The 13,271-nt window shown below is 42.0% G+C and overlaps 1 protein-coding gene across 1 annotated transcript in view; it reads left to right on the top strand.

The window, feature by feature from the left end:
* nploc4 (NPL4 homolog, ubiquitin recognition factor) overlaps positions 1 to 8,137 on the top strand; it is a 39,908-nt gene extending 31,771 nt beyond the window's left edge. Inside the window, exons 14-17 of the mRNA XM_029699030.1 lie at positions 1,619 to 1,711; positions 2,098 to 2,214; positions 5,190 to 5,292; positions 5,593 to 8,137. Coding sequence (XP_029554890.1) covers positions 1,619 to 1,711; positions 2,098 to 2,214; positions 5,190 to 5,292; positions 5,593 to 5,756 — 477 coding nt within the window. The 3' untranslated portion in view covers positions 5,757 to 8,137. The remainder of the gene's footprint in view (positions 1 to 1,618; positions 1,712 to 2,097; positions 2,215 to 5,189; positions 5,293 to 5,592) is intronic.
* The last annotated feature ends 5,134 nt before the right edge of the window (positions 8,138 to 13,271 follow it).

Here is a 13,271-nt window from a genome sequence, read left to right as displayed (position 1 = left end):
TTAGTGGTTGTAGAGGGTGCAACAGGTCAGCACTTCAGGAGTTGTCTGTTGGCTTTTCATAAGTGAGCTTTCAGAGGTTGAAACAGCAGGTGCAGGGAGGGATGAAGAGAGGGAACCAGAAGACAGGAGAACTTCACCGGATGGGTGACCCTAGCCCCCTAAGCTGGCAGGCTGGCTTAACCGCCTGCTGCCTGGCCTGCACCCTATCTCCTTGTGGAGCTAGAAGAGTTAGACGGGGCTCTCTGTTGATAGCACCCCTCCAGCTTGGATGGAGTCGGTCACTCCTCAGCAGGCTTGGCCCCAGAAAGAGGGCCAGTTATCTACAAATTCTATATTTTGGGAGGGGCAGAAAAGTTTTCAACCAGCGATTTAGTTTTTATTTATTTAATTTAACCTTTAATACAACACTACTGAATACCGCTCTCCATATTTTCAAGCATAGTGGTGGCTGCATTGTGTTATGGATATTCTTGTAGTTAAGGACTGGCAAGTTTTTCAGAATAAAAAATAAATGTCATGGAGCGAAGCACAGGCAAAATCCTAGAGGAAACCTGGTTCAGTCTGCTTTTCACCAGACACTGGGAGATTAATTCACCTTTCAGCAGGGCAATAGCCTAAAACATCAGGCCAAATCATTGGAGTTGCTTACCTTAAGACAGTAAACATTCCTGAGTTGCCGTGTTACAGTTTTGACTTAAATTTTCTTAAATCTATGGCAAAACCTGAAAAGGGTTGTCTGGCAATGATCAACCAATGTGACCGCTTGAAGAATTTTCAAAATAACATTTGGCAAGTGTTGCACAATCCAGGTGTGGCGAGCTCTTAGAGACTTACCCAGAAAGACTCACAGCTGTAATCGCTGCCAAACGTGATTCAAACATGTATTACCTAAGGGGTGTGAATACTTCTGTAAATTAGATATTTCTGTATTTAATTTTCAATAAATGTTTTCACTTTGTCATTATCCCCCCCCCCCCCCCCCCCCCCCCCCGCAGTAACTCAACAAAATGTGAAATAAGTCCAGGGTTATTAATACTTTCTGAAGGCACTGTAGGTAATTCATCAATGACATGTTGAGATGAGTAGCGGTAGGGCAGGTTTTAGAGTTTAGCATACCTAGCAGGGCCAGTCAACTGAAATAAGCCTCTGTCAATCAATATGATTCCATTTACATTCCCCATGCCTTCCAACTAGCAAGTTCATATACACATGTTGTTTTCAGAACATTTTGGTTGCTGTGTGTGTTTACGAACAACTAAATGATCAATTCGATACTTTGCCCAATGATGTCAGGATGATGTCTTCCTCTTTCAACTATAATGTCGTACAATGTTGGCATCTCCATGCCATGCAGCCATACATCTACCACCTTACCCTGGGGTGGTGCTAGCCAATGATGAGCCAGAGAAAATAAAGAGAACTAGATAGACTTGCTAAATGTTTATTACCATCTGAGAGCACTTAATTCCTTCTTGTATTCTGTTTTCATATTGACATCTGTTTTCTTGGCTCTACATCTCACTGATGTCAGAGGGAAGGCACGTGCTCTCAAAGATCTAACTTGTTTCCAGTCAGTCAACTCTTCATCTTCGCTCTCCTTCCTTTCATCTCCATCTAGATAACCACCACGTTCCCCAAGGACCCCCAGTACACCTTCTGCTCCACACAACGCTTCCCCATTGAGAACAGAGACATCCTGGGAGAGACACAGGTAAACATTGTCACACACACACCATTCTGCTCCACACAACGTTTCCCCATAGAGAACAGACACATCCTGGGAGAGACTTGCTCAATAACACACCCACAGTAACAAATAAAATGTTAGATTTTGTTTGCTTCACTAGCCAAATAGTGACCTACATACTCTCTGTCTCAGAGCTTTCAGAAGGCTCTGTCATTTTTTCCCCCCTGACCCTATAACCCTCTTTGGCAACAGCCATCATTTCTGCTATGTTTCAACCTGACCTGATCACATATAACTGTCTGCCAATGAAAATGAATGCTCATGGTTAGAGTCCCTGGGCTATGGGGGGTTATAGGAAATTATTACTCTCGATCATATTCCATGTTTTCCCCTTTCTGTGTGTGTAACAGGACTTCCACAGTTTAGCTACGTACCTGTCCCAGTGCACCTCCACTGTATTCCTGGACATTGTTTCGGATTTTCACCTACTCATCTTTCTGGTCACCAACGAGGTCATGCCTCTCAGAGTAAGTACTGTAATGCGACACACACTCTTTTCCACAGACAAACACTCTCATACAGATTCGCACACACACCAAACACGTTCAAGCACAATGTTTTGGTTTGTTGTCACGCTACAAAAGGTTCAGATTATCACCACGTTGGTCCAATGTGGAAGTGGTTAGTGTCGTAGTCGTCAGGATGTTTTTCCTGAGAATGTCTTTGATGGCGGTTAAATACATTACACGCTTTACATAATCACGCTTCACCATCTGGCAGTCTGATGGATGAATCTGGGTTTGGCGGATGCCAGAAGAACGCTACCTGCTCCAATGCATAATGCCAATGGTACATTTTGGTGGATGAGGAATAATAGTGTGGGGCTTTTTTTTTTTTTTTTTTATGGTTCGGGCTGGGCCTCTTAAGTCCAGTGAAGGGAAATCTTAACGCTACAGCATACACTGACATTCTAGACGATTCTGTGCTTCCAACTTTGTGGCAACAGTTTGGGGATGGCCTTACCCTGTTTCAGCATGACAATGCCCTCGTGCACAAAGTGAGGTTCGTAGAGCAAGTCCCCGCAGCAATGTTCCAACATCTAGTGGAAAGCCTTCCCAGAAGAGTGGAGGCTGTTATAGCAGCAAAGGGGGGACCAGCTTCATTTTAATGCCCATGATTTTGTAATGAAATGTTCGACGAGCAGGCATCTACATACTTTTGGTCATGTAGTGTACCTTTACGCACTTTAAAATACAGTGCCTTCCAAAGTATTCCTATCCCTTGACTTATTCCACATTTTCTTGTTACAGCCTGAATTCAGATTGCAGGAAATTGTTTTTTTTCATCACCCATCTACTCACAATACCCCCTAATGACAAAGTGAAAACAAGTGTTTATAATTTTTTGCTAATTTATAGAAAATTAAATACAGAAATATCTAACTTAAGTATTCACACCCCTGAGTCAATACATGTTTGAATCCCCTTTGGCAGCGATTACAGCTTTGAGTCTTTCTGGATAAGTCTCTTAAGAGCTTTGCACACCTGGATTGTACAATATTTGCACATTGGTTTTTTTAATATTCTTCAAGCTCTGTCAAGTTGGTTGTTGATCATTGCTTGACAGCCATTTCCAAGTCTTGACATACAGTACCAGTCAAATGTTTGGACACCTGCTCATTCCAGGGTTTTTCTTTATTTTGACTTTCTACATTGTTGAATAATAGCGAAGACATCAAAACTAGGAGGCAACACACATGGAATCATGCATTAACCAAAAAAGTGTTAAACAAATTGAAACATATTTGAGATTCTTCAAAGTAGCCACCCTTTGCCTTGATGACAGCTTTGCACACTCTTGGCATTCTTTCAACCAGCTTCATGAGGTAGTCACCTGGAATGCATTTCAATTAGCAGGTGTGCTTTGTTAAAAGGTCATTTGTGGAATTTCTTTCCTTAATGCGTTTGAGCCAATTAGTTATGTTGTGACAAGGTAGGGGTGGTATATAGAATTTAGCCCTATTTGGTAAAATACCGAGTCCATATTATGGCAAGAACAGCTCAAATAAGAAAAGAGAAATGACAGTCCATTACTTTGAGACCTGAAGGTCTGTCAATCAGGAAAAGTTCAAGAACGTTGAACGTTTCTTCAAGTGCAGTCTTATAAACGATCAAGCGCTATGATAAAGCTGGCTCTCACGAGGACCGCCACAGGAAAGGAAGACCCGGAGTTGCCTCTGCTGCAGAGGATAAATTCATTAGATTAACTGCACCTCAGATTGCAGCTCAAATAAATTCTTCAGAGTTAAACAGACGCATCTCAACATCAACTGTTCAGAGGAGTCTGCGTGAATCAGGTCTTCATGGTCAAATTGCTGCAAAGAAATAACTTCTAAAGGATCCCAATAAGAGTAGACCAAGAAACATGAGCAATGGCCATTAGACTGGTGGAAATGTCTTTGGTCTGATGAGTCCAAATTTGAGATTTTTGGTTCTAACTGCTGTGTCTTTGTGAGACGCAGGGTAGGTGAACGGATGATTTCTGCATGTGTGGTTCCCACCGTGAAGCATGGAGGAGGTGGTGTGATGGTGTGGGGTGCTTTGCTGGTGACATTAATTTATTTAGAATTCAAGCGATACACCATCCCAACTGGTTTGCGCTTAGTGGGACTCATTTGTTTTTCAACAGGACAATGATCCAACACATCTCCAGGCTGTGTAAGGGCTATTTGACCAAGAAGGAGAGTGATGGAGTGCTCCATCAGATGACCTGGCCTCCACAATCACCCAACCTCAACCTATTTGAGATGGTTTGGGATGAGATGGACCACAGCGGGAAGGAAAAGCATTCAACAAGTGCTCAGCTTATGTGGGAACTTCTTCAAGGCTGTTGGAAAAGCATTCCAGGTGAAGCTGGTTGAGAGAATGCCAAGAGTGTGCAAAGCTGTCATCAAGGCAAAGGGTGGCTACTTTGAAGATTCTCATAAAATATATTTAGATTTGTTTAACTTTTTTTTAAAATTATTATTATTACATGATTCCATATGTGTTATTTCATAGTTTTGATGTCTTCACTATTCTTCTACCGTGTAGAAAATAGTAAAAATAAAGAAAAACCCTTGAATGAGCGTGTCCAAACTTTTGACTGGTACAGTATATTTTCAAGACGATTTTTAAGTCAAAAGTGTAATTTATGTTCAACACTGTTATTGCACACAGTGAGTCCATGCAACTTGTGACTTAAGCTAATATTTACTCCTGAACTTTAGGCTTGTCATAACAAAGGGGTTGAATACTTATTGACTCTTGACATTTCACGTTTTCATTTGTTATTAATTTGAAAACATTTCTAAAAACATATTTCCATTTTGACATTATGAGGTATTGTAATACATTTTAAATTCAGGTTAACATAACGAAATGTGGAAAAAGTCAAGGGGTGTGAATACTTTCTGAATGTGCACTGTATGTTGTATAACAGAGTTATAATGGTCTGTTCATAGGACAGCATTGGTCTGCTGCTGGACGCGGTGAAGACAAAAGACGAGGAGCTGGCTCAGACTTGGAAGAAGTCTGAGCAGTGGGCCACCATCGAGCAGCTGTGCAGTAAGTACCACTGGCCATCAAAGGAGGGCGCTGACATGCCTTAGTTGAAATTATTACATTTCTATAGCTGTTGAGAAGTGATGGATTGGATTTTAAAGTGATGGATGAGTTGAACTTGTCTTGCATTAATTTCAGTAGACCTTTATTGACCACAAAGACCAATTTGGAATCAGCTCATTACAATGTATCTCATTACAATGTATCATTCCTACATACAAAAATAAGTCTGAAAAGTAATTCCTGGTAAGAGTCACCTTTCTGTTTTCACTTACCCCTGACCGCTCTCTCTTCTCTCCTCAGGCACGGAGGGGGGGCAGTCATCGGGCCCTCAGGAGTTTGGTGCCATGGGCGGGGGTCCCTCTACCCCAGCTTCCTCATCAGCCATGTGGTCCTGCCTCCACTGCACCTTCATGAACCAACCAGGCACAGAGCTCTGTGAGATGTGCAGCCTGCCAAGGGGTTAAACCCCATCCCTCCTGTGGCCCCCTGCCCTGCTTCTCAATCCCCTCCTTTACTACCCTATGTCCAGCCCTGCCCACCTCCCCGCTTCCTTACGCACCAACGACATCATTGCACCGGGATTGGATGCTGCAAGCAGCTGTGTGATTGGATGTCTCCTCCTCTTGGCCCCTCCCCCTGGCCCTCTGTCCCTCCCATCTCAGACTGCTAAGGAATGATAAGCGCAAAATGAAGGCACTCGTTTACAGCAAATGAAATTATGTAACAAAGGTTGACTGTGTGCTCTCAATCCTCTCTCTCCTCCGTGGCCTCTGACTGAGACCGTCTGGGACATGTTTAGGTAAAAGCACTTTGGCATCAAGTCGTCTTCTCTATTTCTCCCTATGGCCCCTGATATTCTTCCATGACCTGGCTCCCAAAAAAATGTCTGTGCTTCAGGACAACGGCAAAAGAAAGACTCTAGAATTTGGATGTTATATCTCACTCACACCGACCAGTGCCCTCCCCTCTTGGTGTTATGACTTATTCTGGAAATTCTGTTGTGTAAATAATATACATTATTTGAGGAATGATTGATGCTGTTTATTTAATGACATTTAATTCCTGATTGTAGCTACACTATATATCTGGACTTTTGAATCAGTTTGGGTCAGTTTTGCGCGTCAGATGCTACAGTTCTTGTAGAACTCATCCTCCCTTACAGTTGACAGTTATCAGACACTGACGGTCTATCTATAAGATCTCTTCATTGGCCCAAGCTTAGAGAAGTTCAATTTATCTATCATACACAGTCTCATAAATCTAACCTCTTTATTTAGTGTTTTCTATTGCAGGAGTGATGTTTGTTCTCAGTTGCTTAGGCTTTTCCCCTTGGTTGATGCCCTGCCCTCAGGAGTAAGTTTGGGAGATGGCCTTTTGTGTTATACTTCTCATTTGAATTGGAACTGGCGTACATGCTCAGTATTTGTTATATTTCCAGTTGAAGCTTATACTGTATAGGAGACCATGCCTGTTTTGATGGCAGCTTTGAGATGCTTACTTACTGGGTTAGCTACCTACACGGTATCTCTCCCGCTTTCTCGCCTTAGCTTTTTCTTGCCTCTGTTGTCCTCTTTCGACTGGCGCCAGTCCAGAGGGGCCAGGGCGTAGAGAATGGGTAATATCTTCTCTGACGGGTCCCCTATGGATCTCCATCACTCTGCCTTCAAAGACTCCATAGGTCATAGGTCAACATAGTGGGAGAGAAAGATACCTTAATGGTCCATGCCTTCCAGCAGGCCAATGTGCTGTGCACCTGGGATAGAGAGGAAGAAAGATTGGCAAGTAGGGGGGAGAGGGCAGGCAGTGTTGAGCTCTGTGTGTGCTTCTTTTACATGGAACCAATATTTCCCTCCACTAAAAGCTGTAAAACTGAACTCATTCCATCTGTAGTAATTTGATGTCAAATAACTGAGGTCCACTGCACAATCAATTCACTAGGGAATGTTTCCCCTTCTCATGCCCCCTTTTTGAGATACAGATCACAGTGATCCAAGTACACTATGTCTATAATGAGAATATGAATGGGTTAGCGGGTGCCATTGACCTTCCACACGAGCACTTATTCCACAAGAGCTCTGTGTCAACACTGGGGGGTTGTGTTACACTTCACATATATCGCTGATTCAAGGTATTCAGCTTTATATGCTTGAAATAAATTACACTGCTATTTTGATGGCATTCTACTAAGTCATTGGTTTGATTTTCTTTTTTGGTTTGATTTTACTCTAATTTGACATTGTAGAAGTCAGATTTCGTCCAACAGATACCTCAACTTTTTCCAGCCTTCAAGTATTTCCTGAAGAGGGGCTTTATTCAAAATACGTAGCGAGTGTCCAAGAGGTTGGGCCTGTCACTTTAATTTTTCATCCATTTTGGGGCTGCTATCAGGAAATTGTCATTTTAAGTTAAGAAGGGGAGGGGGGGGTGGCAGTCCATAGCTTTCAAATTATGCTATTTATAAAGATTTTTTTTATAAGAGCTTAGAAGTAATTTTCATTGAAGTGAGTATATATTTTTAGTTTGTAGATTAATTTGAGAATGCTGTAAGGTTATTTTGCCTGTTTCTATCCCTTTCCCTCTGAGTTCTTCGAAAGAAGATCTGCTGATGCCATGCTAACGGATTGACGAACAGTACATAATACATGTCCTAGCTCTGGTCCGGGGGGTTACATATGGCTTGCGGATGAAGCTGCACGTAACGCCCTGGACCAGAGCTACAAAAGTCCCAACTTCCCGCTCAGAGCTGAACAATTGGACCCTGAAAGAAAGTTATGATACTGTACACCTGGATTTAAATTTTCAATATCAAAAATACCAGTAAAACAATAAAAATAATTCCTATCAATGGAGCAGTGTTTTATTTTGTTTCATCCTAAAGGAAACCTGATATGGTTTCTTCATAACTGTACTTTACAGCTGATTTTTGCCCTCTTAGCGAAGTGGTTAAGGTTGGGGCCTATTTAAAAGGGCATATGGTGCGTGGCCTCAGAATGCATGTGTACTCTGAAGCCCAGTGTGATTTTTGAAGCAGGACCTCCACCATTGTTCCCGAGTGGCGCAGCGATCTAATGCATTGCATCTCAGTGCAAGAGGTGTCACTACAGTCCCTGGTTTGAATCCAGGCTGTATCACATCCAGCCGTGATTGGGAGTCCCATAGGGCGGCACACAATTGGCCCAGCATCATCCGGGTTTGGCTGGGGTAGGCCGTCATTGTGGCAAGTAGCCAAGTGGTTAGAGCGTTGGACTTGTAACCGAAAGGTTTCAAGATCGAGTCCCCAAGCCGACAAGGTAAAAATCTGTCGTTCTTCTCCTGAACAAGGCAGTTAACCCACTGTTCCTAGGCCGTCATTGTAAATAAGAATTTATTCTTAACTGACTTGCCTAGTTAATACAAATAAACTCTTTCCCCATATTTCCTTTTGGTGGAGCTCTGGCTTCTTTTGAACTCTTTACAAATTGGAGTTTTTCTGATTTGTGTTATTTTGTTCTCAATTGGTCCCTGTATTTGTTTCTTTTCTTTGATGCTATAGGCATATCTGGTGGTACTTAAAACACACTTTGCTAGTGATATACAAATGATACTGAACAAAAATATAAACGCAATATGCAAAACATTTTAAGATTTTACTGAGTTACAATTCATATAAGGAAATCAGTCAATTGAAATAAATTCATTAGGGCCTTACCTATGGATTGTGATGACTGCGAATACAGATACCGTAAGGAAAAGGTAGGGGCGTGGATCAGAGAACCAGTATTTGGTGTGACCATTTTCCTTCACAAAGAGTTGATCAGGCTGTTGATTGTAGCTTGTGGAATGTTGTCCCACTCTTCAATGGCTGTGCGTAGTTGCTAGATGCTTGCGGGAACTGGAATACACTGTCGTACACGTCGATCCAGAGCCTGCCAAAACAAAAACTCACCAGACATGTCACCAATTGAGCATGCAAGCCATGGAAGAGCTGGGCCTTTTTCAGCTTCCGGGAATTGTGTATAGATCCTTGCGACATGGGGCCATGCATTATGCTGAAACATGAGGTGATGGCAGCGAATTAATGGCATGACAATGGGCCTTAGGATCTTGTCACGGTATCTCTGCATTCAAATTTCCATTGATAAAATAAAATTGTGGTTGTCTAGCTTATACCAGCTCATACCATAACCCCACTGCCACCATGGGGCACTCTGTTCACAATGTTGACATCAGCAAACTGCTCACCCAAACAACTCATAAATCTGGCACACTCCCTCAACTTGGGACATCCGTGGCATAGTGTTGTGACAAAACTGCACATTTTAGTGTGCACAAGAAGCACCTGTGTAATGATCATGCTGTTTAATCAGTTTCTTGATATGCCACACCTGTCAAGTGGATGGATTATTTTGGCAAAGGAGAAACGCTCACTAACAGGTATGTAAATTTGCGCATGAAATTGGAGAGAAATAAGCTTTTTTGTGTGTATGGAATTTTTCCGTTTTTTTAATTAATTTTTTCAGCTCCTGGAACATGGGACCAACACTTTACATGTTGCATTTGTTTTTGTTCAGTGTAGCTTTGGTTTTACTTTGTTTTCAAATGCATATTTTAAAATTGATATAATTTTAGCCATAAAGTCAAGATAACGTACTATGATAAAATAGCCATAATGATAACATAAGGAAGTGTAATGTCCCTGCTTAACCTGCTTCCAATTAAATCCACTAGTCTGTGACACAATGTACTCTATCTTTCCTGCTGGCGTGCTCTCTTGATCATTCTGTTTTATGAGGGATCGGTGAATGTTATGGAGCAGTCATTTATAGGTGAGGGTTATAGTCTTTGTGCAGATGGAGATACTAGTCTCAACAGGACCCAGGTGGGAAGCAGATGTAGCACAGGCAGGATCGCATTCACCACGCACCAAATGGAATAAAACGGACAAACAAGGTGGGACTACGTGAACTTGGCCAATAAGAAGCACTAGTCTGCAAAAGTGTTTGCTACGGTGTGCACTACTGAACACGACCCAGGAATGTCCATGAAGAGGTGTGCTCTCACATTTGTATGTGAGGTTTATTTCCCCTGGACACATGGGACACAGATGAAGTCCAAGACGGAATGTCCAGGATAACGACCCTCCCTCACTCTTACTGTTATGCACCATTTGTAGTTCTCTTGTGTGATAAATGACCATTTATGTCACATGCTTCTCACATAGAGGTCACAACATGGGGTCAAGTATGACGGAGCAAGGAAGAGAATGCTGGGGTTAACCATTCTACTAATTCATTCCAACCCAGTCCCAACACATTCCTGTAGATCTGAAAGTAATGTACAGATACTGGATAAGCATTATGATAAATGCATGATGTGGGTGTGTTTTTTCTTAGGGGGGTGGAGACATGGATGACACCCTTCTCTTGGCAAGACCTCAGTGTGGGGGAGGGGACATACTGACTACCTATAAGTATATAAGCAGGTCCCTCTGTGGGTGCTCTACAAACTTGCACTGCTGTGGGATTATTATCAAACACTGACTTACTCAGGACAGAGGTTTTTAGTGTGAGCAGGTACATAGTCTGTGTCTACTTTTGTATTCTCAGCCAACCCTCCAATAAATAATTGGTGAAACATACTGTGAGAAAATAATCAGGTTATTACACATTCAGTGTAAGACGATAGAATGGATGTCTGCAGAGCAAGTTAAACTGTCATAATTATATCAGTTCAGGTGTAATGTATTATATGTCTTTATTCTGACTTGAGGATGAGGACTGCAGTGGCTTTGCTGTGCCTGGTGGCTCTGTGTGCAGCGCAGAAGAGGGGGAGAACTGAACAGAACTCAGAATGGGATTACAGGACAGAGGGTGAGTGGCTGCCTGGTCTGTTTTCATTTCAGAATCAGAATCACCTTTATTCACATTTACAAGTACATTTACAGGTACCAGGAATTTGTTCAAATGGTGCTGACCACAAACAGAATATGCAGACAAGATATATAGATGAAGAATTTACACACAATCCACATACAGTATATAGATACAGCAAAAACAGAGCAATTACACATTCTGGTTGGCCCCTCTGAGGGTGTGAATCATCCTCAGCAGTCACAATTGGCTTTCTCTCTTATTATTGCATTCCTTTGTTGCCAATGTATTCTTTAGACATGATAAGGACAGGGTAGCCAGAAATCAGCACAGGGATTTTGAAGAACTGTTACAAGTAGAACTAAGTACAAAACACTATCAAGAAACATTAACCAAATGACTACCCTCTTCCCTGTTCATGCCATTGCAGCAGAGAAAGTAAACACTAGAGTCTGTGCCAACCTCACCCTGGTGTTGGACAACTGGAAGTTTGCCATCATGACCCAAGTGAAAGACCTTCTCCTCAACGACCACAGCACTGTGCTGCCTGACTACGGGAGGTGGGTAGAATCCTTTGTAGATACGTTCAGTAGGTATTTAGATCAGAAGTTCATTGGTAAGCTCTGAAAATTAACATACTGTATGATTTGATCAATATAAAGGTAACATACTTCACTGTAACTATTACAAAGCCCATTACTTTGGAAATGTACCTTTTAGCTTTAGTGTTTGTCAGTCAGATCCCTTTGTTATAACAGACACAATACGACTTTATAACATATAACTTGTTTTTGAACCGTAATGAACTCCTCATTACACTTTTTCCCCCTCACCCAATCACTCCCTTCCTGCAGGATCCCTCCTCTATCGGATGCCTTGGGAGACCTCTACAAGGAATTCAATGCCCTGAAGGAGCGCCTGGGGGAGCTGACCACCAAGTTTGAGGGTGTTGAGGCGTTCGTGGACGACGCGAGGGCAGGAAGAAGCCCTTCCCAGAGAAGAGCAGAGACCCGCCCACTGACACCAGATGAGGAGAACCAGAGCATCATGCTGACCGGAACTGGAGAGGGAACAGGTACCAGCACTGGTACTAGATCACAGGGACGCAGGAACCGGGTGGTGGTCCGGAGAGTCAAGATACCTGCTGATGGTGCCCAGGTCTAAGGGATTGGACTGTGACCAAACACTTAAATACTCTCTCCACCTTAAACTCAGTGGTGAAAATGACACTCATTCTCTCTAAGCACTAAAGAATTTTAAAAACAATGAGCTGGCTATACAGTACAAATGTAATGCTTTCCCCTTTCCGTCAATGGACTCAAATTGTGGGAGACAAGTTATAAATATTATTTAGCTATTTCTCATTTTTACACAAAATGTTGGTGACAATGTGAACCTATGGATGAATCTGATAACCTTTTTGTCGATAGGTGGCGCCACAGTGTGTCCAATGACAATATTACAAGTTTGTGCCTTGCTTCAATGGGGTTTCCTGTGAGGGCTTGATTGATCATTTGATATTTTACAGTACAGTCATATGTCATGTGTTGTTTTTATCAGATTATTGTCTTATTCTACTATTGTATTGGCCTATCATCACAGTTTCACATCTGCATATGAATGATATTATTGATATAATTACTTTTAATCTGCAAATTATATAAATCATTAGCCTATTGAGCTATTCTTCAAAGGATAAAGTTACCCCTAGGCACAGATCTGGAATCAGCATTTTACCTGAAAATAGGCATAGGCCTACATGTATTTGGGGTGCCAAGCATATCCTAGATCAGCTGCTTATTGCAGACATAATAAAGGTCTTCTGGTTAAGTTACGGTTGAATGAGTGTTAAATAATGACAAACATTTACGGAAAAGCGCTTTAATGAATGCGTGTAAATCATAGTGGGCGTGACTGAATATGTTTAGGTTTCTAGTTTGGAAAAAACACAGGCTCAGTTGGTAAGAAATGAAACTGAAAGGCAAAACATAAGGGACTGTCATACACTGACCAACCCGCTTTAAATGAAGATAACTTTACGTTCACATGTCCAGTTAAACATGAAAGATGTTTCGCGACGATCCCTCGAGTTAGGTAAAGGGTGGAGTTTATGAATGTTGGCTGGTGAGT

Source organism: Salmo trutta, chromosome 18 (assembly GCF_901001165.1).
Source record: "Salmo trutta chromosome 18, fSalTru1.1, whole genome shotgun sequence".
Classification (NCBI taxonomy): domain Eukaryota; kingdom Metazoa; phylum Chordata; class Actinopteri; order Salmoniformes; family Salmonidae; genus Salmo; species Salmo trutta.
This window is presented reverse-complemented; position numbering and strand designations above follow the sequence as displayed.